At 54.8% G+C, this 24,418-nt stretch overlaps 1 protein-coding gene across 6 annotated transcripts in view; it reads right to left on the bottom strand.

The window, feature by feature from the left end:
• The window catches only part of ARHGAP26 (Rho GTPase activating protein 26), a 146,493-nt gene that overhangs the window by 96,012 nt on the left and 26,063 nt on the right, over positions 1 to 24,418 (bottom strand). For all 6 annotated transcript variants that reach the window (XM_074916427.1, XM_074916429.1, XM_074916430.1 and 3 more), the window contains 6 exons: positions 21,987 to 22,097; positions 21,067 to 21,171; positions 20,210 to 20,339; positions 19,719 to 19,819; positions 14,690 to 14,784; positions 5,903 to 5,981 (listed from right to left, as the gene is read on the bottom strand). In XM_074916427.1, the coding sequence (XP_074772528.1) occupies positions 5,903 to 5,981; positions 14,690 to 14,784; positions 19,719 to 19,819; positions 20,210 to 20,339; positions 21,067 to 21,171; positions 21,987 to 22,097 (621 nt within the window). The remainder of the gene's footprint in view (positions 1 to 5,902; positions 5,982 to 14,689; positions 14,785 to 19,718; positions 19,820 to 20,209; positions 20,340 to 21,066; positions 21,172 to 21,986; positions 22,098 to 24,418) is intronic.

The raw sequence follows: 24,418 nt of genomic DNA, 5'->3' as shown, positions 1-24,418 counted from the left end.
AACGATAAAGCAGATCCGCAGCGAGTCCCGGCGCAATACGAGGAGGTTGGGAAGGAGGCGGGTGGCTGGTGCCCAACTGTCCCCCCGTGCCGGCGCGGGTGGTGGGACTGAAGTCCTTCAAGGGAATTTATTTTTTGAATGAGCCAAAATGACAGGAATGCCGAGGTTGAAAGCACTGGATTGAGTTCAAAAGACATCATTTCCACTGGGAAATAAATCTCTCACCATTTTGTATAATTAGACATGGAAAATGAAAAACAATTTCAGAGAGAATTCCCAGAAGCAATATCCGAGAAGGAGGCGGGAGGCGAGGGTGCTGCGTGTTGGACAGGAATGCAAGGCTGGGCTTTGTTGTTACGCTGGGGTTTGCTATAAAAACACAACACTACATCTCCAGAGCAGCAACGCCGAAGGAGCTCCAGCACCACCGAGCCACGGTCAGAGCAGGAGCGCGGCCGAGGGGCCGGAGCAGGCCCACGGCGGTGGGAGCTCCTGCTCCTCTCACCACGCCAAACCAACCCCCGCCGCGGGCCCCACCACCGCAGGACACCCCGGCACCCACTGCAGGGACCCCGGGACACCCCAGGCCCAGAGTGACACGAGATGGTGGCAGTGGTCACCATGGAAACGCTCAGCCTCAGGCCTGGAGACCACGGAGGGAGAGGAGGGGGGAAGGACCCCCATAGCTGGGGAGGGAGGGAGACGCCGAGAGACCTGACAAGTTCTGAAGGTTTACTGTGATTAAACACTGCCTGCCCCCAAAATTATCAGTTGCTTGTTTTGGGGCAGCAGCGGAAGGAAGACAGAGGAACAGCGGAGGGAAGCAGCTCCAATTTTGGGCTGTGCCAGGTTTTGGGGACAAAACTGCGAAGTGAGCACTTTTCCCACCCCGTGCAGCGCGAACAGCCCTGGCCATGGGAGCTGGGTGGCAGGCACTGGCTCTGGGGGGACACATCGCTCCCCCAAACCACAGCCCCCTGCGGCGGGTGGGCGAGGGCAGCCCCAGACACCCCGCGGAGCCCCTGGGGTGCAGGGGGGGCTGGCCTAGCCCCGCTGGGGCACAAGTGCAATGAGCGGGCTGGTCTCAGCTTGCCATCTAGTGGAGAGCGGCCGTAGGGCCTCCTCCCACACTCGCCCTGCTCCATTTTGTGCTGCCCGTGGCGCGGGGGGACGAGCGGGACGAGCCCGAGCTCCGCTCCCAACGCAGCCCAGGGACACAACATCACCCCGTCACCCAGTGCCAGGGTGGCCACCACGGCCCCAGCGAGGCCCAGGGTGGCCCTCGTGGATGTGGAGCCGAGGAGGAGCTGAGCCGGGTCGTGGCCGGGAGCCCCGAGGTGGCTGCAGAAAGGAAATCGAGTCCTTCACGCCCGCCATGATGTGTCTGATCGCCCCGAGCTCCCGCTGGCTGCAAGCAAGAGCCCTCGGCACCCTGTAGAAAGGGGCTGTTTAACACCCCACCGCCAAGGAAAGGTTCCGAGTTCTTGTGCTGGTGCCACTCAACCGCCCCCCACAGCCCTCAGCTTCGCCCGCTCGGCAGCCACACAGCCCAGCAGCCTCCCACGGAGGAGCAGACACGGCAGCCTGGGTGGGCACGAGACCCTGGGAGGTTTCTAGACATCAGAGCAGTGAGGTCCTGGAATTGTCTTCCAGAACAGGAGCAGAAACCTTATTTGCTTTCCAGAGGACAGAGCTTCATCGCACTAAGAGTGCCAGGAGGAACTGGGCCCTTCCAGTACGACAGGTCCGACCCCTGGGAGGTCCCAGGACAAAAAGCTTCTGCCAGGCTGCCGTGCCTTTCCATCCGGTGACCAGCCTCCAGCTTCCCGAAGCACACGAGGGACTTTGTACTTTGTTCTTGCCTTTGCGAACTTGCAGATTATGTTAAAGAACTGAAGAGAGGGTAAGGGGAGCCGAAGGGAAGGAGAAGGCACTGCTGGTGTGTCACAGAGCCCTTCCTCCCTCCCCAGCAAGGGCATGACTGCTCGCCCCTGGCCCGCGGCGCACTCGGCTGTACAGCACCAACAAAACCAGCTCCGATAGGAAAGGCTGGCTGTATTTTATAGACTTGTATTGCTTTAAAGAACAAAAAGGAAAAACAAACCAAATCGAGCAAAGGGCAGCACGATGCAAGTGCCAGAACAGCACTGCTCAGGTCCCATCCATGTCTTATGGACTCGGACAGGATCACAGCCTGTTGCGTTTGCCGTTTCACACCAACTCCTCCATCACCACTCCGGATTAACACAGCTCAGCGGGGACAGGAGCGAACACGTTTCATACCCTTAACCCTCTACACACCCTTACCTCGCTAGGGTCGCTTTCCTGGAGAAGCGCTTTCATGTCCCAAACACTTCAAATCCAGCATCCCACTTCTGACATGAAAAGGATTTCTAAGATTACCGACCTGCTCGGGAAGTAAGAGCAGGAACCGCTGACACCGACATCTCCCTTTTGGCTGGCATGCTCGCTGCAGGCTTGGCAAGCAAAGCCACAACCTTACTAGAACGCTTATCTTGTTCAGTTCTTTGCCACAAAGCAAACAGCCTAATTTGTGCCTCTCTTAATCCTACAGCCTACCACAGCCGCTGCTATGAGCCAACACAGCTTTTATTTTTGACTTTGGCTCCAGCAAAGTTTCAAAGAAACACTCTGGCCTCTACCATATACATTAGCAAACTGCATCACCAGAGGAGAAAAACCATAGGAAACTTATCCCGAATATCCTAACAAAAATGAATGCAACGGCTCTGTTATGGAGTTAGTATTTTCTCCTGTTTCCAGCCTCTGTAACATAAAAGAAAACCCAAAGTCAACATAGGGGGTTTAGCCAAATTAATAACAAGTGGTAAGAGTTAACAGACTGATGATAGCTATCTGGAGACTGCTTTGACTGCAAGATATATAATAAATCTTTTCAAGTTGTGACAAATGTCTTGGCTAATGCAGCCCACATTCTATGTTTAGATCTTACTAAAATGTAATACAACATTTGGTTTTAGTTTTTTAATTATAATTAAGAAACAAACTCCAGGCCACTTTATTCTCTCCACAGTCCAAATTTGCACATGGAATTACTGTCCCCACTGTGCCAATCTTTCCCACACTCAATATTCAAATCAAAGGAAAACCAGACATTCTTTCCAGTAGGGTTTTTTGGTTACAGTAATATAGTCAAAGGATAGAATGGATATTTCTAGGAGTCCACAGGTTAAATCCTTCTCTCTTGCTCAAGGTAACATCCTACACCCTGGTGTTGTGAGATAAGAACCCAAACAGAACAGACAACTCCACTTTTGATGGATCGGGGAGGATAACTGAGGACAAGGAGCCACCTCGTCTGTCAGCACACCCCATCTTCGCCAGTCAAACGCCTCTTGGATCCATTTCCACACAAGCTGCGTTCCCAGGGCTCCCGCAGCACACCTGGAAGGCCACGTTTAAACGCCACCAGCATTTCAGGGCCATGAGCTATTGCATTAATGCACTGCAACAATCCTTGACGTGCCGGACGAGCAAGCTACCCTGAGCTGATGGGCATGATAGGGAAGAACAGAAACACGCAGGCGGCGGCACGAAGACCTGTGAGCTTTTGACGGAGTTCGCATAACCAGATTCCGAAACAGGATAATCCAGGCCGCCCTCCGCAGCACCCTTCGCGTGTGCAGCACTTCACAAGCACGCAAAACCCCCGCCTGCACCTCCGCAACCTAAACCTCACAGCCCAGCTCTGCTGTTGTGCCGAATGCTGGTACCATCAGCAGGTCAAAACCCAACTGGCTGACCGTATTCACGGGGCTTTCGCAGCCTGGCAACAACCCTCACATCAGCCTCGTTGCAGCTTTCACGTCCTCGCGACAAGGAGGTGAGGCAGTGGGGAGCAGGGGAGCAGGCTGCAGCAGGACAAGGCTTGATTCTACGAGCACAAACACATGTTTTGTTTCTGAAGAAACTGAGAATATTGTCCTGTCTCTGGGTGCCACCAGAATGGAGTCAGGAGTCAGCTTAGGAGGGAACAGGACAGCTTGCACGCTGGAACTGGAGAGGCTGCCACGTCTTACACCCGAGCATCCTCCCACTACAGCTGCCCCAGGGCAGGGCCACCCGGGGCCAGAGCCCAGGCGGCTCCCCCAAACACAGGTCCCTTCTCAACACGACAGAAAACGGGAGCAGGGGCTGTCCCACGCACACCACACACATTCAGGCCTTTTAGTGCCTCTGTGCCTGCCCGTCCCACAGTGCCTGTTCTTGGAAACAGTATGTCTGCAGGCATAACTGAGCATTTCTGTCCCAGAAGCACCATTTTGCTGCAGGGAGGAAACCCAGCACGGCAGAGCTGGGGTGACCATCAGAGGTAGGTCCACGCTCACAGCGCAGGCCCTGTGAGGGACCAGGGTTTATCCAGCCTGGAGAAGGAAAAGCTATGTGGGGACCTGGCCCAGCCTTCCTACGAGGAAGGCAGCAGAGAGGCAGAGCCAGGCTCCTCAGTGCTGCATGCAGGAGGACAAGAGACAGCAGGAAAGGTTCAGAGCGGGTATCAGGAGAAACTCTCCTCCAGGAGAACGGCCACGCAGCAGAGCTGGCGCCCAGGCCGCAGTCGCCTTCCTCAGATGTTTTCAGCACCCAACTGGATAAAGCCCCGAGTAATCTGCTGTGAGCAGGTTGGACTGGAAACCTCCTGAGGTCCCGTCCCACCTGAATTACCCAACGGATCTTTGATTCCAGGCTGAGACCTGGCTGTAATCCACAATGAGATGCTTTATCTGAAATCCAGGGCAGCACCCTCACGCACACGCAGCCTCCTAGAGCTCTGAACGTGTTTGCCTAAGCCCAGCCTGTGCTTTCCACCACTCGCTGAGCAGCCCACACGTACCCACGTCTCACCTGGCTTTAACAAACGCTTTTTCTGACAAACGAGGACCTTTTCGTGGCCTGGGGGTGGGGGGGAGCTGCTCAAATCAGAACCAGGCTGTGGCTGTGCTGGGACAGGACACCCCGCTCCCCGCATGGACTCTCCTCCGACTGCCAGAGCCTGATCAAGCCCGGAAGCACAGACACCAAAAACGTACGGGCTGTCCCGGAGCAGCCCTGGCCGCTCTTGCAATCTGCAAAGTTTCTCTTCGGATCCTGCTACGCTTTTGGCCACGCCGAGGCACAGAGGCCACCGTCTCGTCCCACTCCGCACACGAAGGCCGCTCGGCTGCGTTTGCCCGTCATCGCTGGACGGCCCCCGCGCCGGCACAACACAGCGCCCGCACCCGCCTCCCTCCCAGGGAACCCAGTCAGAAACAGCCAGAGCTCTTCCAGATTGGCAGGGAAGTTCGCAGACGCATTAGAAAATTAAAAAAAAAAAAAAAAGCTATGAGTTTTCTGAAAACCTCCCTAATCCCTTCCAGAGGTGAGGAAGCCTGCACGGCTTTGGCACGGCGGGAGCGAGCACAGCAGCGAGGAGGCTATCGCGGAGTGCAGGGAACAGGGGCTACGCTCCTCTGCTCACATGAAATCTGCAATTCTCTGCAAGACCCAGAAACAGCTGCCAGATGAGCTGCAGGACTCAAAAAGCCCTGGAAATCTACAGCGTATTTTCTTCCACTGCTCTTTTTGCCATGTTTTCCTTTCAGCACAGCGCAGCAGCGTGTTTGTGCTGGCCAAGCCTACCCTCCTCCTTTCCACCGCACCTTCAAGCAATCCAAGCACAGGAGATACAGTATTACCTCAAATATTTAACCAAGGGATTAAACTATTCTCTTGGCAGAAGGCGTGAGCTGCCCCACGGATACGGCTCTTGCACCGGCTGGCAGGCGCTGCGTGACAGCCTGCTTCACAGCAAACAATCTGCCCCAGGCTACGAAAAGCTCTCCATAATTTTCTCCAACGCTTTTTCGCTAATATTTCTGCTCACCGGTTCCCGGCCATCCATCGCCTCCATCCACAGCCTTCGGTCCTCTTCTGAAAGTGCCTGCATGGTGATCACACCGGGCCTGCGGAGATAAAGGGAACACCATAAATAAACTGCAGGATGGAAAACAAAGATGACAAAGATAAATTTCTCATGAGAAAGAGAGAGAGGACAACCTTCTCCCCAGCCGAGCCCCAGCAGCATGGGGCTGAGCCCAGCCTGACCTCTCCAGGGATGTCCCTGCAGCTCCTGGCCAGGGCCAGCAAATGAGCAGAGGGTATCTCCAACAACTGCCATGCATTTTCAGTGGTTTTAGTGTAAGAGAGCGGGATGCCAAATTCTTCCTCTGGCTTTCAGCCAGCCAGCTCACCTGCCCTTGGGCCAGGCACATCCGCGCAGCAGCAGAAGGCAAGGAAGGCAACCAAGCAAGCAGGAGCCCCGCGCCCCCCAGGCCTCCACGTCCCACCACCCCCCCAAGCACCGGCTCGTGGCGGGGGACCTTCTGCTTTCCTCCCCGACACGCTCACAGCTGCGCCGCTTCCCCGGCCACGTCCCTGTGCTGACGTGACCGGCAGCGAGGGCAGTGATGCCAGCCTGGGCCGCGTGGCCCTGCGGCAGCCGTGCGGGGGGAGCGCTGCCAGGGGTCCCGGGGTGCCCCTGGGTGCTCGCTCCTGCGCGGCCCTGCCACCCGCACCGTGACACAAACGGCCCGTGAGCCGCACTGTAAACCCAGCCTCCAAAGAACAGCTCTGTGTTTGATCACTTATTTTAATGAGAAGGGAAACGAACAGGCCCAAGGGCCTGCAGACAAAGCCCGGGGTGGCAGGGGACGCCACCAGCCCAGCCCTCGCCCGCTGGCCAGCGCCACCTCTACCACTCGTAAGCAGAGCCCAAGCCCTTTCCCCTTTCCCTACAGGGAGTTAAAACTTAATTATCTGGCTCTGATAAGCATGACCACCGTAGGGGGGGGGGGGTTGGATTTAACACAGCGGAGAGCATTTGCACCACTTCAGGTGCGGGCTGTGTGTTTGCAGGAGAGAGGAACCTGTCACACAGGGGGAAGGCAATGCTCTACCCCCACGGGTCACGTCACAGGCTGACGATTCACCGCGTCTCGCTTGGCTGCAAGATGTCTGGTCCCCCTCCTCAACGCCCCTGCTCGCCTCGCAGCCAGCAGACCCAGACCTAGTTAGTCCTAGTCTCACGCCTTTGGGGCCGAGTTCCCCAGCCTCCGAAGCGCGGGTCGCATCCTGCCGTGCCGCACAGTGCCCCGCTCTCGGTGAGACAGCCCCAGTCTGTCTGTCTGGTCTGGCCGTTCTGCTCCCTCCCAGGCTATTTCCAGACGCATTAGCGAGCGCAGCAGCTATTTCTGCAGGAGGAGAGCAGGCAGCAGCCCTGGCAACAGGGGAGGTGGAGGCACAGCCAGGGCACTGCGTGACTCGGCGGGCTCGGGGTGGTTCCTGGGTGCTCTCTGCAGCAACGCCCGGGGGGTCTCACCCGTTGGAAGTACAACCGCAGAGAACCCAACACTGCTCTTCCCATCCGCAGCAAAGCGCAGCGGCTCTGGAAAGGCCACAGAGAGGCAGGATCACCCCTCGCGGGGCACCAGCCTGCCGGGGCACAAGGGAAGGAGCGATTTCACCTAGGAGCTGCTGGCCAACCGCCTGCCGACAGCGGTCAGCAGAGCACAGAGCTCCTCTCCGTACTAAATCCTCAAAAACTGATAAGGCTGGGGAAGAGGGGTAATTTCTAGCTCACGCTTCCCAAAAGTGATTCAGCAGGAGAACATGAGTTGCAACAACACTCTGCAAAAGTCGTTTGGTCCTTGGTAAGAGTCAATCCTCTGTTAGAAAAAAAGAAACATGAACAGGGCTCCCATAGTGGTGGGTCTGGCCTGTCTTCTGGCACTTCTGATGTAGGTACGGGCAAGGAACAAAGGATTAATCCTTCTCCCTAACTCTGCTCCCCATCCAACCGACCCAAGAGCAGGCTTCAGCACACACACGGCAGCTCAGCACCATTCCACCAGCAGAAGCTGTGCGTTCAGGCTCGCAACAAGCCCAGGTCCAAGTAAACCAGACATAATATGTTTGATCTCCGCTAATCCCATTGGTGACTCAGTCAATACTCACCAGCTTAGTGGTTTGGAAGTTTACTCATTTTGAAGGGAAGAGGAAACCACTTAACCATCGCCCCATTTGAGAAAGAAAATGTTCAACTTCCAACGCCAAATATTTTCAAAACACTGCACAAAGCTCCTTGTTGTGCAGATACAAAGCGATTCAAGAATAGTCTCTGGTACCTGTGGAGCTGCAGGGGCACTGGCTACAGGCTGACAGCAAATCCTTCCCCCATGGCAGGAGCAGGCTTTTCCTTGGGTGACCAGAGGACTCAGCTGCAACCCCCTTCAGCCAGGGCTTAAGTCTGAGTTTAAGGCAAGCTGCTGTTGAAGGCACAGATACCCCAGGCAGAAAGCCCTGGGAAGGCTCTAGCTCAACTAGGGAGACATGGGGAAAGGAAATACCGGGATTTCTTTAGCCAAGACATTAAAACAAAGAAATTTAAATGGCTCATTTGTTCACAAATGGTTCACGCTGGCCGCCCAGCAAAGCACAAGGTCCTAGGGAGACAATACCGGTATCTGGTGTGCCAGGTTCCCTCAAGCACAGCGCAAAAAGGTGATAACATGAAAATGTTTGTTCTGCCTTTGAGCAGATAACAACTCTTTGGGCTACACTTCAAAGTCTAACTTATTTAACAGCATGAGGGGAGGGGCCGTGAAACTGAATTAAAGACCTATTTACATTGCAAATAGCTCTGCATTTCCTCCCACAGCGTTCATTTGCCAAGGCATCCATTGCACCACTTTCCTGAGCAGAACCGTCCTCCTGGTTGTGATAAATTTAAAATGCACCCCACACATTACGCCTCATTCATTATTTATTTGGACGATGCCCATGGGGTACCATGTGCTTAACAGTCAGGTAGGAGGCTGGTGCTGGAACAGCGTCCTCCTCACGCTATCAGCGCACAGCCGTGCCCCGCTCGCTGCCTGCAGCCAGCCTCGTCCTCACCCCGCCTCATCCTCACCCCGCCTCATCCTCACCCCGCTGCCCTGAAGATCAACGTTTCCGAAAGTGCGCCCATTAGATTACGGATATCTCAATTATTCAGCGTAGAGCCTGAGACAGGGGAGGCCCTTCTCTGACTTCCTTTCCCCAAAGATAAACAGAACATATCTGCCTTTGTTCCCTCACCCAACACACAACTGATCCTGAACACCAGAGCTAGATTTTGCCGCTGTAGCTCCCCTGCCCTCCCCAAGCGGGATGTGGCGTGGACAGGAGGAGCCTGTGGCAGCGGGACAGTGGGACACCCTCCTGGCTCTGACAGCGAAGATGCACGAACAGGAACTGTTGTGGCAAAGCAGATAAAGGACCCGCAGATTCGTTACTAGATGCTGCACCACGCATTTCAACCCCCAGGCACCAAAACCCTTCACCTTCTGCTGGGGTGCAAGGGGGGAGAGGGACATTTTGGAATCAGAAGGAATCCATTTCTGAACTGATTGGTGTGGGTAGTAGAACATGGTAAACACTTTGCAAGAAAGTATATTTTCAATATGCTACAATCTAAAAACTAAAGAGATTTTTTTTCCATACGAGACCACACAGGAAATTTGAATTTTTCTCAATATCTCAGCTTTTGTGAAAAACAAGCCTGGTTTTAAGGAGCTGTGACGCAGAGAAAATGAGAAAGTCCAATAGCTCTTCCTTCTTTCAGAAAAACAAACAAATAATGAAAGCAATAGAAACAGATAAGAACTTTCGACTCCTGCAGCAGCTTATCACACTGAGACGATCTAAACTGCTGAATGAAAAAACATAAGAGGGGACCAATACCAGGGTCTCGAGGGCCGAGCAGCGCTGAGCACGCGGAGCGCTCTGCAGTCCCCACCCGAGCAGAGCGGTGCACCCACACACGCCCCAGGGCACCCCATGGGCGTGGGGCGCTGCCCCACGCACCAGCAGCCAGACGTGCCCCAAAAGATGAGAAAAGATGTAAATAAGGGGGAGACTTTGTTCCTGAATTCAGAAAAGCCTCGCTTGTCCATGCAAAGCTTAAAGCACCGTGGGTACAACCACCGCCAGCTCGCTCCACAGGGGCAGGGGCCGGGGGGGGTCTCTGTGGTCACCGAGGGGGGAATGAGCTTCATCTGTTCTCTGTCAGCCCGCCGGTGAAAACCCCATGAATCGCTTCAAAAGGTCACTGGAAAGGCAACACCAGCAGAGGAACAAGTACAAGTTGTATTGCACGTGCTGTCCAAAGCACCGGCGAGAGCCGCCGGCCCCACGGGTGCTCACGGGGAGCGCGCCCCGCCGCAGCCAGGCTGCCACTCGGACAGAAATACTCAGGTCTGAAAAACACAGACCCCAGGCAAGGCCAAGAACCTTCCTACTGAAAACCAGCTGGGCAGGGAAATGCTGGGGCAGGCGCCTCGCAGCTCACCCACCCCGATGCCAACCTTTGCGCCGCCCGAGCGCGGTGCCAGCCGACTTGGGGCACACAGGCCGTACCCCACCTGCAGAGGTTACTGCCCTTATGAATGACCAGGAGACCAAAACCCCCGAACCCCCACATTTTGAATACCTCCTGTTCCCATAAAAGCCAAATGGTATTAGAAGCGCTTCGCTTCTGGCCTAGAGCAATGACCTACATTATCCTAAATTACAAAGCCTTTGTCATCAGCCAAACGAGATACTCCTCCTCCCAAGGCTCAGTTTGTAAGGCACTGGCTGTCATCCCTGTTTACCTTGTTTACAAAACTGATTTAATGCACAGAGACTACAAATAAGTTTAGTTAGAAAAAAAGAGCACTGGCGGTAAAACACAGCATCCATCACATGGGGAATGTATTTCAGCCAGACACTAGAACACACTAGAACACCATTCTGGGGCTAATTATGCTGTAACAAAGCAATAAAATACTCCTAACTTCCCACACTGAAAATCAGAACTATTTGCAAATGCAGTGTTCGGGGTTTCTCAGTCCTCTCACAGACACCTGTACCACAGCTTTTCAGTCTTCAGCGAACTTCAGCATCTCCTTATCAGTCAACAGGAAAAGGAAACAGCGTTGTAATATAATAAAAGATTAGGCCCAAGAGTTTCAGCTCGGTAGCGCTGAATCATCTTTACAGGAGAAAAAACAATTTTTTCCCCCTCCTAAAGAGCAACATCTTCTCTGGGTGTTCTTTAAAAAGCCCCCAGCCTGCGCCCCACGTGGCAGGCACAGCAGTTCCCCCAACGCCAGGCGAGTTGCCCCGTGGCGGGCGGGGAGCGGGAGGGCCCAGCCGAGGCTGCTGGGCAAACTGGGAGCGGGACTGGGGGCCCTCGGTGTGAGCACACGGCGCTGCGTGGGTTAGCACGGACAGAGCTCGAAGAGCTACGTAAATGTTACGGTGATGGGAGTTAAAAATACCCGAGTAGGAAGTGAAATTTCCTCATGTGTGCTTCGCTGTGCGCGAGGCTGTTAGCACGGGATTTGATACAGAAGCAAACGCTAATTACGACAGGGTTTATACTGCCAGCTCCAGCAGGAGACAGAGGGATAACCTCGGCCCCGAGCCCCACCGGCGCTGCTTCATCCCCCTACCCGTTAGTAAGACAGACACAACCTGTCAGGCCGTAATAAAACAAACTAGGAACTGAGCCAGTCTGTGCACAGAGAGCTTCAAAAATGATGGAATACGCTTTAGGAGAGCTTGGGGAGAAAGTGGACTTCACGTTGCCCCCGTGGCATCGCCGCAGACACGTAACTCATTGTCGGGGACAGAGAAACACCGCAGCGGGGCACGGGCTGCCTGTCCCCTCCGAGCCCCGGCGGGACGCCAGCTTGCAGGTGCCTCTGCGGGGTTCTTCAAGAGTAACAGTGAGAGATGTTTTGGACACAGATGCTGGGAGGCAGTGACGTGTCACATATCCAGCACTGCTGGAGGCAGCGGCAGCCTCTGCGCCTCTCCCCGGGCGTGATGCCGCTGCCGGGGGGCTGGCTGCAGGTAGCCCAGAAAAGCCACCTGGCCAGCGAGGGGATGGGTATCTGGAAAGATACAGAGTGGGGGCAACAAACCAAACTCTGCCAAAACCCACAGCGGGAAGCAATGCCCCCTGCTCTGGCTGAGGCAGGCAGACGTGCAGCCCGGCGTATTCTCGCTCCACTCGTCCTTCAGAAGGGACAATCCAATCTACCCGTCCCCGGGAAGCAAGCGATGTGTGCAGAAAAATCTTCCTGCTCTCTTAATCCACCTGCTTAGGCCTTTGAAGGGGGATTTCAGACCTGAGGAGAAGCACACTCGGGTGGCACTACTCACCCTTCCCTCTGAACACCACAAACACACGGGGTTTTCTCAGCACCACAGTGCTCTCCTGGACTGGCTTAACGACAGGTGACTGCACGCCCCTATCGGTGACAAGATGCTTGACTCTTCCTGCTGGACGTTGGTTACAAGTTTTATTTGAATTTAGGAGTTGCAAACAGAAAAGAAAGGGGAGAACTGCTGTAAGTCAAAACACATATGTGAGACAGAGAAGCATCTTGGGGATCTTTGCCTTAATCATATCCAGACTTCCTGCGCGGGGCTGGAGAACAAGACATCAAGATTCTAACTTCTCTATTAGTAGAGACAATTAAAAAAAAAAAAACAAAACCACAAAACAAAAAAAAAAAAAGAAGAAAAACAACCAAAAAAACCAGCCCAAGAGAAAAAGCCCACTACGCAAATCACCCTCCTCTGTTCTGTGAAAACAGAGGCAGAGCTGCTGCAGGCAGCCCTCGGCCGGGGCCAGCCTGTCATCTGTGGTCAGCAGGCCTGGGGGAGAGTGGGGGCTGGAGGCTTTGCCAGTGCTCGGGTCCTCAAGCCAAGGATGATCTGCTCCAGCACGAAATGGAGAGCGGTGCCTCCGGAGGGGTCCCCTTCCTGCCGCCGGGCTGCTCCCAGCACCCCCCGGCACCCGCGGACCCCCGGGGCCCGGCAGCGAAGCCGCCAGGCTCCGGCAGGGCGGCATCCGCGCGCTGCCAACGCCGATAATCCCGGGCTGGCAGGGAGAGAGTTCCTCGACACACGCCGCCTCGGCAGGCAGGCCGAGCCCCGAGAGCGGGGCGGGGGGCGGCGAGCCCAGCACACCCCGGCACCGACAGCGTCCCCTGAAATGCCGACGGTGCCCAGACCCCCGCTGCTCAGCACGACTGTCCCGGGCACAGCACGCTCCTTTTTGGCCATGACAAAACCTGCTGGCTCCTCTTCCTCTTAGCTTAACTCTTTTGGATATAACCAGTATTTTGGACAACTAGTAACAAATTCTGATACCAAAGCCATGCAGAGTTGCTGTGTGTTGGGAGGAAAACCAGCCTTTTATTTCCTGTTTTCTGCTCTCGCCGCCCTCTCGGGCAGTCTCTTGCAGCAGGAACGTGTACACGAAATGAGCAATTTCTCAGGTTTCCCCGCCTTTGCCGCTCCCCTGCCATTATTTACATTTAGCAGGCATGTTTCTGGAGTAGCTCTTGATCCCTTGCCTAGCAGGCTCCAAACATCAAGGGAAGGTTCAGCTGCCTCTGAACATGCTGAAGAAGAAAACTATTGTGGTGGCTGGCTTCTCCTCCTCCCGGTTTTATTTTGATTTTTCACATTTTAAAAAAATACCCTCAGGACATAGGAAAAAAAAAAAAACAAAAAAACAATAAACCATGTCAGCAGAAATACTGCAGCGTTCTGGAGGAAAGCACAGCTACAGAGAGCAGGAGGCAGCCCCGGGGTTATCTTATCCCTCCGCCAAGAGAGGCAGAGCTCCATCACCCCGAGCCCTCCAGGCCCTGGGCTGGCAGCGCGAGGGGCTGGCGCCGAGGCACAGGCTGGGCAGGGAAAGGCACCGCGGGATATTCCAGCGTTACAGCAACCTGGGTTTGGGTGAACTCAGGTTCTCCCCGGATCTCCTGGACATTCCCACAGCGGCCGGCGGAGGGGAGGACAGCTGGAACACGAACAGGCACACAGCTGGGAGGGCACAGACCTTCAGTGACTTTGGGGTGAGCATTTGTAAACCACACAGACGTCCTGCGGCGAGGAAGACATGGGGCAGCGACTAATGCCACGTGAACAGCACCCCCAGCCTGGTCCCCCTGTGTGTATATGTGAGCCATGCCTGATGCTCATTAATATGGTAACAGGGGCCCATTCCTCGGCGCTATGGAGTGAATCCACACACACATCTGCTTCAGCTGCTGCGTGATAAATCACATCAGAAAGCATTTTACACCTTCAGGAAGAAGCGAGGGGCCTGGAGGTGCAAGCTGGACTGCCATTATCGCCCAGCCACAGCAGACCAGTAACAACCACTCTGCAGCACAACAGCTGAAGTTATTCCAACACATACCCAGTGCTGGAAAGGGGCAGCATATCCCTGCCAAAACACCCACAGAGCATCTTTTCCATCCTTGCAACCATTTACCTTACGTGGCCAGAGACTGCAGAAGTGCTAAAACACCATTAAAGTTTGAGAGACTTGAGTAAACTCGGCACCTTGTAAACCGAAGCACTAACTGAATAAATTGAGAGCACCTGGCTGGCAGCACCAGGGAGAAGCCTGTTTCCATGGACTAATGCTTTCCATTCACGGAGGTACGACTAAAGGAGAAGGGAAACACAGAAACTGCACAAGAACTTCCCAGACAAGCCAAGTACCGATGAGTGCACCCCTTCCCTACGCACGGCCAGCAGAACCCTCGGCGCTCACCGATCCACAGCTTCCACATCAAAGCAAAACCTCTTCTCGATGGAGTCGGTTTTCCGCCGCGTGCAAGATTTGAGGGTAACAGCTTCGTCTTCTCCCTGAGAAGAGACAAAATCGCAGATAAGGCCGAGAATAATCAACCAACCGTGTGTGTGAACCCAGCACCCGCTGCACTTTCAGTAAACATCTTCAAACCTGAGGGGATATGGCAACGTCAGCCTGCTAAAAATATACATTTATATATCTGACACGAGGACTTGTCTTTCACCCTTACAAACAGGTTTAGTCCAAAATCTCTCATGAGGAGCCCTCCTGTCAGAACACACACGATTAAATTTGTGCATTAAGCATCTCGCAACCCAGGCTTGAGGCAGGAAGAGAGTGTGGGACCACAACTTCTGGGCAAAGTCAGTTTTATTTTCCACTGCTGAACAACGCATCACAGACCTGGCTGTCAATTTTCACTCCAGGCTGCATTTCTGGCAGTATTCTGCACACAAGAACTCTTAACAGGAGCAAACATATCTTAAAATCTTTATTAGATAACAAATCAACGACAAAGCCATTCTCCCATCCAAGCTGCACTGGGTTTGGAAACGCCGAGCAATCCGGCAGGATCCGCGTGCACTGCTGTCCTCTGCTGGAGAAAATCCCTGCTCAGTCCCTGCCAGCACAGACACTGCTCCTTCTGAAATTTTTAAAATCCACAGATGACTCAATAGAAAATTAATTCTGAACGAGTTCCTGGAGATGGCTGCTTTTCTGTGCTCTCTGTGCTGTTCTTGGTGGCACCTTGGCTGACCACCCTGTTCCCTGACATCACTGTTTTTCCAGGAAACATATTTAGAATCACAGAATCGTTAAGGTTGGAAAACACCTTTAAGACACTGAGTCCAACCATTAACCCAGCACTGCCAAGGCCACCACTAACCCACGTCCCCAAGCACCACACCTGCACGGCTTCTGAACACCCCCAGGGCTGGTGACTGCACCACGACCCTGGGCAGCCTGTTCCAGGGCTTGACAGCCCTTCTGGGGAAGAGACTTTTCCTAACAGCCAACCTAAACCTCCCCTGGCACAACCTGAGGCTGTTTCCTCTTCCCATATCACTTTTTACCTGGGAGAAGAGACCGACCCCCCCTCACTCCACCCTCCTGGCAGGGAGTTGCAGAGGGCCAGGAGGTCTCCCCTCAGCCTCCTCTGCTCCAGACTGAACCCCCCCAGTTCCCCCAGCCGCTCCCCAGCAGACCTGTGCTCCAGACCCTGCCCCAGCTCCGTTGCCCTTCTCTGGCCACGCTCGAGTCATTCAATGGCCTTTTTGGGGTGAGGGGCCCAAAACTGAACCCACTCACTGAGGGGCGGCCTCCCCAGTGCCGAGCCCAGGGCTCAGATCCCGTCCCTGTCCCTGCTGGCCACGCCAGTGCTGACACAAGCCAGGATGCCGTTGCCCTCCTTGGCCCCCTGGGCACACTGCAGCTCACATTCAGCCGCTGCTGACCCCCCCCAGGTCCTTTTCTTCCTTTTCCTCTGGGCAGTTTTCCAGCCGCTCTGCCCAAGCCTGTGGCGTTGTGTGGGGTTGTTGTGACCCAAGAGCAGGACCCGGCCCTAAGCCTTGTTGAACCTCATGTGATTGGCCTGGGCCCGTCGACCCGGCCTGGCCAGACCCTCTGCAGAGCCTTTCTGCCCTCCACAGATCAACGCTCCTGCACAGCTGGGTGTCATCTGCAAACTTACTGAGGGTGCCTCGATCCCCTCGTCCCAATTGTTGATAAAGATAGTGAACAGACTGGCCCAGTACTGAGCCCTGGGGAACACCACTTGTGCCAACTGGATTTAACTCCATTCACTCTTTGGGCCCGACCATCCAGGCAGTTTTTGTCCCAGAGAAGAGTGCACCCATCCAAGCCCTGAGCAGCCCGTTTCTCCAGGAGAATGCTGTAGGAAACAGTGGCAAAGTCTTTACTAAAGTCTAGGCAGACAACATCCACAGCCCTTCCCTCATGCCCTAAGCAGGTCACCCTGTCACAGAAGGAGATCAGGTCAGTCAAGCAGGACCTGTCGTTCATAAACCCATCCTGACCAAGCCTGATCGCCTGGTTCTCCTGTACGTGCCTGGCACTCAGGATGAGCTGCTCCACGACCTCCCCTGGCACCGAGGTCAGGCTGGCAGGCCTGTAGTTCCCCGGATCTTCCTTCTGGCCCTTCCTGTAGATGGGTGTCACACTTGCTAACCTCCCATCACCTGGGACTCCCTGGTGAGCCAGGACTGCTGATAAATGGTGGCAAGTGGCTTGGTGAGCACCTCCACCAGCTCCCTCAGCACCCTGGGGTGGATCCCCTCCAGCCCATAGCCCTGTGTGTGTCCAAGTGGTGCAGCAGGTCACTGACCATTTTCCCTGTCCCTGTCTTCCAGCTCAGGGGTACCCGGAGAACTCCAGGTGTCACTGTTAGAGGCTGAGGTGATGAAGGCATTAAGTACCTCAGCCTTTTCCTCATCCTCTGTCACTGTTTCCCCACACATCCAATAAAGGATGGAGATTCTCCTTAGCCCTCCCTTTGTTGCTAATATATTTATAGAAACATTTTTTACTGTCTTTTATGGCAGTAAACAAATTAAGTTCTAGTTGAGCTTTGGCCCTTCTAATTTTCTCCCTGCATAACCTCCCAACACCCTTGCAGTCCTCCTGAGTTGCCTGCCCCTTCTTCCAAAGGTCATAAACTTTTTTTTTTTCCCCTGAGTCCAGGAACGTCCTGGACTGGTTCCTCTCCACTGCCCTGTATCTCCAGCTGATGTCTGGTAACTTCCAGTCCCCACCAGAACAAGGGCTAGCAACTGGGAGACTTCTCCCAGCTGCTTAGAGTATTTTGTCTGCCTCTTCCTCCCAGCTGGGTGGTCTGTAGCAGACTCCCACCACACTATCTGCCTTGTGGGCCTTCCCCATGGCCCATAAACCCTCGACCCTATCAGCACCATCATTAAGCTCTACAGTCAAAAGGCTCCCTGCAATACAGGGCTCCCCACCGCCTCTCCTCCCTTGCCTGCCCCTTCTGAAGAGTTTGCAGCCACCCCTTGCACCGCTCCAGTTGCGCGAGTCATCCCACCACGTTTCCGTGATGGCAACCATGTCCTAGGTTTCCTGCTGCACAGTGGCTTCCAGCTCCACCTCTTTGTTGCCCATGCTGCGTGCGTTGGCATAGAGGCACTTCAGTTGGGCTACTGTTCCTGTCACCTTTTTGGGGGAGAAGCCCTAATTCCTGCAGAACCATTCTCAGGTGTTTCTGTGGTTTCTAACACATCAGTAACCCTCATGTCTCTGCTGCCACAAAAGACCAGGAAAAGGACCCTGAACAGACCTGGGAAGACAGACCCGAGGGAGCTCCCTGCAGGGCTTCCTCCGGGGCTCAGCAGAGGCCGCGTGCCCCTGGTCCTGCCCAGCCTGCCCCGCTGCTGGCACCAGGCTGCTCCCAGGCTGCCCGACTCCCCGCCCGGCATTCAGGGAATGCCCCAGCTTCCACCCCACTAATACCCGGCTGCAGCCACAGCCCGAGACACGTTCAGGGGCCGACACCACGTGCAGTGCCCTCTGTGACCGCAGCGATGGGCCCCCTCCTGCAGCACCGACGTCCCCCGTCGCTTGGCTCCAGGCCGACGCCGAGTTCCCGGCACCGCGGCCACAAGCCCCTGGGCTGCTCCACGCCCCGACACGGGTATCAGACCCTGCAGGCCAGAGGTTGCTGCCCCAGCGTAGGCAGGATCAGGCAAGCCAAGGGACCCCCGGGCGAGCAGGCGCAGCGGCGCGGTGGCGGGCCCAGCCCCCAGAGAGGGCTCCTGCCTGGCCCGAGAAGGGCTCGCGGTCGGGCGGCAGCGCCCGCGCCCCGGGGCAGCGTGAGATGGGAAGAGACCGCATGAAACACAGCGCAGCCGCTGATGATTACAGGGCTGGGATATTTTAATGCTGAGTTATAATGAAGATGCTCCGAGGCAAGAGGAAATGAATTTTAAAAGCCGTCCTCCCCACGGCTGGCTGCCTTCGCCAGCAGGGAGCCGTGCGGCAGCCTGTCCAGCCACCCGAAGCGCTCCCCCGCAAGGGGATAATGTTTGCAAACCGTCCCAGCCAGGAACATTCCGGGGGGGTCCATTGTTCCTGCTGTATAGAGGAGCAAAGCCAGATCCAGCTACAGCTGCCCCAGGAGCAGTGGGGCACATGGCGTGCGCTGGCCCCCCACATCCCACATCTACTGCTCCCGCCGCTCTCTTCCACAGCCCCTCGGGGCCCAGGGCAGCTCCAGCCTCTCCCGTGGCTCCGCCACAAACAAAAAACTTCACTGGCCAAGTCATAGGCATTGGGGAAGGAGTGAAATCATGAGCAGGTTCTCCTCCGCAGGCCTCAGAGCAGGAACGAGGGGCTGGGGAGCCGGCACTGATGGGGCCAGCGCATGGTGGGTGTGCAGGGACAACCCTGCTCTGCTCCCAGCCCCCAGACAGCCCCAGTCGCACCGGGCACGGTGCAGCAGCACCACCAGGAACAGCGAGAGAGGAACCGAAGATGCAGCTGCACATGTTTCAGCTTTTAAAGGTCTCTCCTTTCACAAACAGAATTAAATAACTAAAGGACAGACCTAAAAGCAAGAGGAGAAAGGCCCAGTCTTGGCCCAGAGGCAGCTGCTGCAACTTTGTCCTTACAAATAGCTGTGTGCGGACACCAGCCTGGGATATGGAACTGGAGCACGAAACGGAGCCATGTCCAAGGGGCTCTATCTGCCTGGGAAACCAGCTCTGCCCTCAGCACAGCTGACAGTTTCCAAAGATCTGTGAGGCTTTGGGAGTTTGACTGTCTTTTTTTTTTTTTTCCAAAAAATTCCCCATGAGGTACCCGCTCAGCCTGGAATGAATCTGACCCACTTCATATGTTTTTGTGTCACCTTGCTAAAATCAGTTCCCCTCGAGCACTGGGACAACATGTGGCCGGCAGCTCCGTGGCCCCCCCAGCACACCCCCGGGACACAGTCCTGCTGCCTGTCCACACTCACCCCTTTTCCTCCAGATTTCTGGTCAAACGGCACCATCGTGATCCGCTTCGATTCCCTCTGGTACGTGCAGTAATGCTTCACCCAGGAAGTCCCGAAGTGACCTACAAAGCCAATGCTGGTTTTATTCCCAGAACCAGTACAGTTCCAGTGCCCTCCCATTAATAACATGTTGTGTTTAACAACCATTTAACATGACAGATTTCTGCACCTACGGTTCTGGTTGGACTTTACAAGAGGATTAAGCATTATTACCCCCATTCTGTTCAGAAGAAAGACTTTTATCAGGACCTGGCAGTGATGTTCCCCCCCCAGGGAGAACCTGGCTCCCACATTCCCACCTTAATATCCCACCCACTGGGCCAATCCCTCTCTCCCACAGATTTTGGAGCCTCCGGAGTCACCCTTCATGCCCCACACCCTGACGAACCACCTTCCTCCGCTGCCCACTCGCCCCACTGCCCTGGCAGGCAGTTCCCCACCCCAACACTTACGTTTCTCCTGCACGTAGAGGTAACCCTCCATCGTGTAAGGGCTGATGTTCTTGTGCTCGTGAGGGTTCTCCTTCATTTTCTTCATCAACGACTCAACCTCTGACCTCGTTCCTTCAAAACGATTTCTTGTCTGCAAATTAAAACAGGAATGCCTTCTCCAGTGTGTGGGCCCAGCAAGGAGGGACCCTGCAGGGGTGGGACCCCAGAGCTGGGCCACCACAGCCCCTGTGGGAAGTGGGACCAGGGAGGCCCACTCTCAGCCACAGGACAGATTTTCTTCCTGGGCCTGGATTTAAGCTAAAAGAAAAATATTAAGACAATTGGCAAGTTGTTTGTATTACGAGTTTTGTGAAAAAGTTGTTTCAAAAGAATTAGACCTGCCTGCATCCACGGGAGAGAAAAAAAGAGTAATTTTATAACAAGAGAGGAAGGCAAAGCTGCAATTTTTTGGCCAAAGCCCTGCACATCTGTCCAGGGTGCGGGCACTGACCACGCACAGCCACAGCCAGCCAAAGGGCTTCTGCTCCACAGCCCCCAGACTGCAACAGCAAAAAGCGCTGCACTTCCCAGAACCAGCAGCACTTTGAAACACCTGAAAATGGTTTGAAACCCTCACTAAAAATCACAGGGCATTGCCTGGGGATGCTGGGCCTCTGCGTTTGGTATGTCCTAGGGAACGACCTGCCAAGCAGGCTGTGTATATGATGAAGCGTTATTTACAAAAAAGAATTTGCTTTCAATGACACAGTCAAAGCCTTTGCTTGATGGCACACAAAAAAGGGATAATAAAATCTTGATTAAATTTTATCAGAAGTGTTAGTTAGCCTGGCGGGACAATCACAGCGACAGGCACTTACGTTCTGGATGCTGATTGTCAGTTCTGTCTTGAAATCGCTGAAGTCCTTTGCAAGCTCGTAGCCGTGGTGGTAGAAGGTGAAAAGCCCCTGCAGAAAGGCCAGCAGCTGCGTTGGGGTAAAACGAATCAAGACGGTCAGTAGAGACCCACAGCCACGTCCAGAGCAACCGCTGCCGAGGGGAAGCGTCCCTGGGATGCCCCAGGGGTGGAGGGGCCAGCTCCATCCCTGCCAAGATGCCCTGTTCCTCGTTTCACTTGCAAAACCTCCTCTGACCAGACCCCAAAGCCGAGTCTGCGCTTCCTTCCCTCAAAACCAAGGCAAGCTCCCGCCCCAGGACCCCCGGTTGCCCCCCAAGCTCCCGGCGCAGGGAGAGCGGGGCCAAGCAGGCAGCACACTGCCCGTCCCCACGCCGAGCTGCTCCTGCCGCAGCAGGAATTGCCTTTGCAAGGACCCAGGGAGCTTTGGCACTTCCCAGAGGAGCTTTGAAAGACTTAGTACCTGAGCAAAGGTAGACCTTAGAAAACTCTTTTTTTTTTTCCTGTTTCTGTCACTCCCACATTTTCTCCCTTGTGGATGTTACAGTTCTATTTATTTTTTTCCCCTAAATCAAGCCTATTTTAACTGCCAGCAGACCCCCACAGTCCAACCCACCATGACAGAGGTGTCCACACAATCAAAAATGAAATGTTCCCATCACACGCGTGGCCACTGAGCCAGCAGCTCCACGCAGCGGGGCTCACACAGGTGCTTCCTCCCCCCAAATCTCCCTCCAAGGGAGGGCTGGTGGGGTGAGGCTGGAGCCCCCCCAGCCATCCCACCATAGGGGTGCCCCACGCCGCAGCCTCACTCCCCCAAGCCTCGACTCCTCCACGCAATCACTCGGTTTTTTGGAGGCTGAGGCGGTTCAAGCGCTCACTTACAGGCTCCACGAACTCAAACATCTTCCTCTCCTGGACCTCTTGCACCTTGGAGACATACTCGAGGGAGACTTCGTAGAAATGCTGCCGAACCAGGTCCACCTGGCTGTCTGCCTGCAAGCACCGGGGGGTTAAAGAGGAAACACGAAGTTACTACTGATGGAGAGCGCTCGGCCTCGCCACCAGAGGACATCTGGGTTTAATGGGAACGTGTCCGTGCAGAACAAATTCAGCTTCAGACCCCAGTCCAGGGCTGAACAGATGGCACAGCTCTTTCTTCAGCTAAAAATGACTCATGTTCTCACCTCCCTGACAGCTGTGCAGAAAAGCACGCATTAGAAGCGAGAAAAATGAGAAGTCGCTGCATACTTGACAATAAAAGGCAATTCTCTGCTTTCTGGAAAGCGCCACAAGGGGTTCGTGCAGGCAGGGCGAGCAGGCAGGGCACAGACACTCTCCGGGTTCCTGAACTTATCCAAGCTAGCCCCTTTACGGTCCTCCACGAGTCTCCACTCGCATCAAAACCACCACCAGAAAGAACGTGGTGACCCAGACGGAGCTGCCACGCAAACATGCCGAGGTTGAGGTCTCGGGCTGCAGGGAGTGCCCCAGCCTGTCGGCCCTGCCGGAGGGCGGCAGGGGCAGCACCCGCGTGCGCTGCCAGCAGCTGGGTGACCTGCTCAGCCTGGTGGCGGAACCCAAAGAGGAGGCTGAGAGATTAAGAAGTATTAGGGAGTGTGAACGGGAAATTGACTGGTGGAGTAACACCCTCGAACCCCTGAAGCAACGGGAGCTAACGGAAGCTCCAATCGAGGCAGGTAATCCCTCACCCTCTTGCTATCAGGCAGAAGGAGGGGCACTAAGAGACGAGGGAGGCTGGAAACAGGTCCCTGCTCAGGGAGGCAGGAAAATCCTGGAACACGTGTCCTGTGAGGAGCGGCTGGGGGAACTGGGATTGTTTAGTCTGGAGAAGAGGAGGCTGAGGGGAGACCTCATCACCCTCTACAACTCCCTGCCAGGAAGCGCAGAGAGCTGGGGATGAGTCTCTTTAGCCCAGTAGAAAGCGACAGGACAAGAGGGAATGGCCTCAAGCTGCGCCAGGGAAAGTTCAGACTAGATATTAGGAAGCATTTCTTTCCAGAAGGGGTTGTTGGGCGTTGGAATGGGCTGCCCAGGGCAGGGGGGGAGTCCCCATCCCTGGAGGGGTCCAAGAGTCAGGTCGATTTAGAGCTTAAGGATCTGCTGTAGGTGGGAACTGTGCTAGGAGAACGGTTGGACCAGATGATCTCCAGGGCCCTTTCCAACCTAGATGATTCTGTGATATTACTATAAGCATATTCCATTTAAAATTGACTAATCTCCCCAGATGTACTTTCATGTTTAAACACATGGATGATGATATTTTCCTCAGTCAAAAACTTAAATGGGATTTACTTGGGTTCAGTGCTTAGGCCTATGTTTAGGCACCACATGCAATTCAACAGTTCAAAAGTACACACTGAAATCAAACTGAGAATAAAATCTAAGGTAGCTGATGGTGCTGGCACCCGTTAAATTCAGGCTTCTTTAATCCACAAACTTCCTAAATCATCCATATTTCATCCTTTTCCCCAGAAGGTTTAAATCAACAAACTGGTGAATTTGCTACAGTTGCTGTTGTTTACAATTCCTCACTGCAAAATATTTCAGCAGTAATTCAGCAAATATTTGGTTCATTAAAATCTTAATTCTAAAATGTAATACTTGAAAAGTAAAATATATATTAGAGCTGCTCCAGAGTATACGGGCAATCGAACATCCCAGGTAATTCTGTGATTCTGTGAACGCCCAGAGCATCCCGGGGCCGAACGGGGCAGCACACGCACCCACCAGCCCCTCCAGCGAGCGCGTCACTACGGTGGGTCAGCCACAAATCCCCTCTGCCTTGCGGGTAAAGCCCAAGTGAGCGAAAACAGGAATATGCCCCAAAATGCATAAAAATAAACCTTGGCATGCAAGCGGAGCGGAGCCGCTGCACTGGCAGTGGGGTGAGGGACACGGGTACCCCCAGCACACGCTGCTGCCACGTTTGCAAGTGACACTTTGCGTGGAGCAACCGGGGTGACAGCGAGAGCCTCGCTGGGCCTGGGCAGAGCCGCGGCCCCGGGCAGGAGGACTCGCTGCACTGCACAGCCCACCGGGGCTGGACGCAGGGCCTCTGCCTGCAAACCCAGCTGGCAAACCCCGGCCGGCGTTTGGGCAGCAGCTGGCTCCCGCTTTTCTGCGTGACACTGCCCCGAAACGGCCCGCGTTCCCCGGGACCCGCCAGCAGCCCTTGTGCTGTGCGCCCACGGCGCGCAGGCTGAGCTATTTAGCGAACTGGAGTTCCAAAAACCAGAAAATATGATGCAATCAAGTAACTTTGCCAGGAGTTAAGTGGCAGATTAGGCTCTGCG

Source organism: Athene noctua, chromosome 12, assembly GCF_965140245.1.
Source record: "Athene noctua chromosome 12, bAthNoc1.hap1.1, whole genome shotgun sequence".
Taxonomy (NCBI): Eukaryota; Metazoa; Chordata; class Aves; order Strigiformes; family Strigidae; genus Athene; species Athene noctua.
Note: the sequence above shows the minus strand (reverse complement) of the source record. Positions and strands in the feature narration are given on the sequence as shown.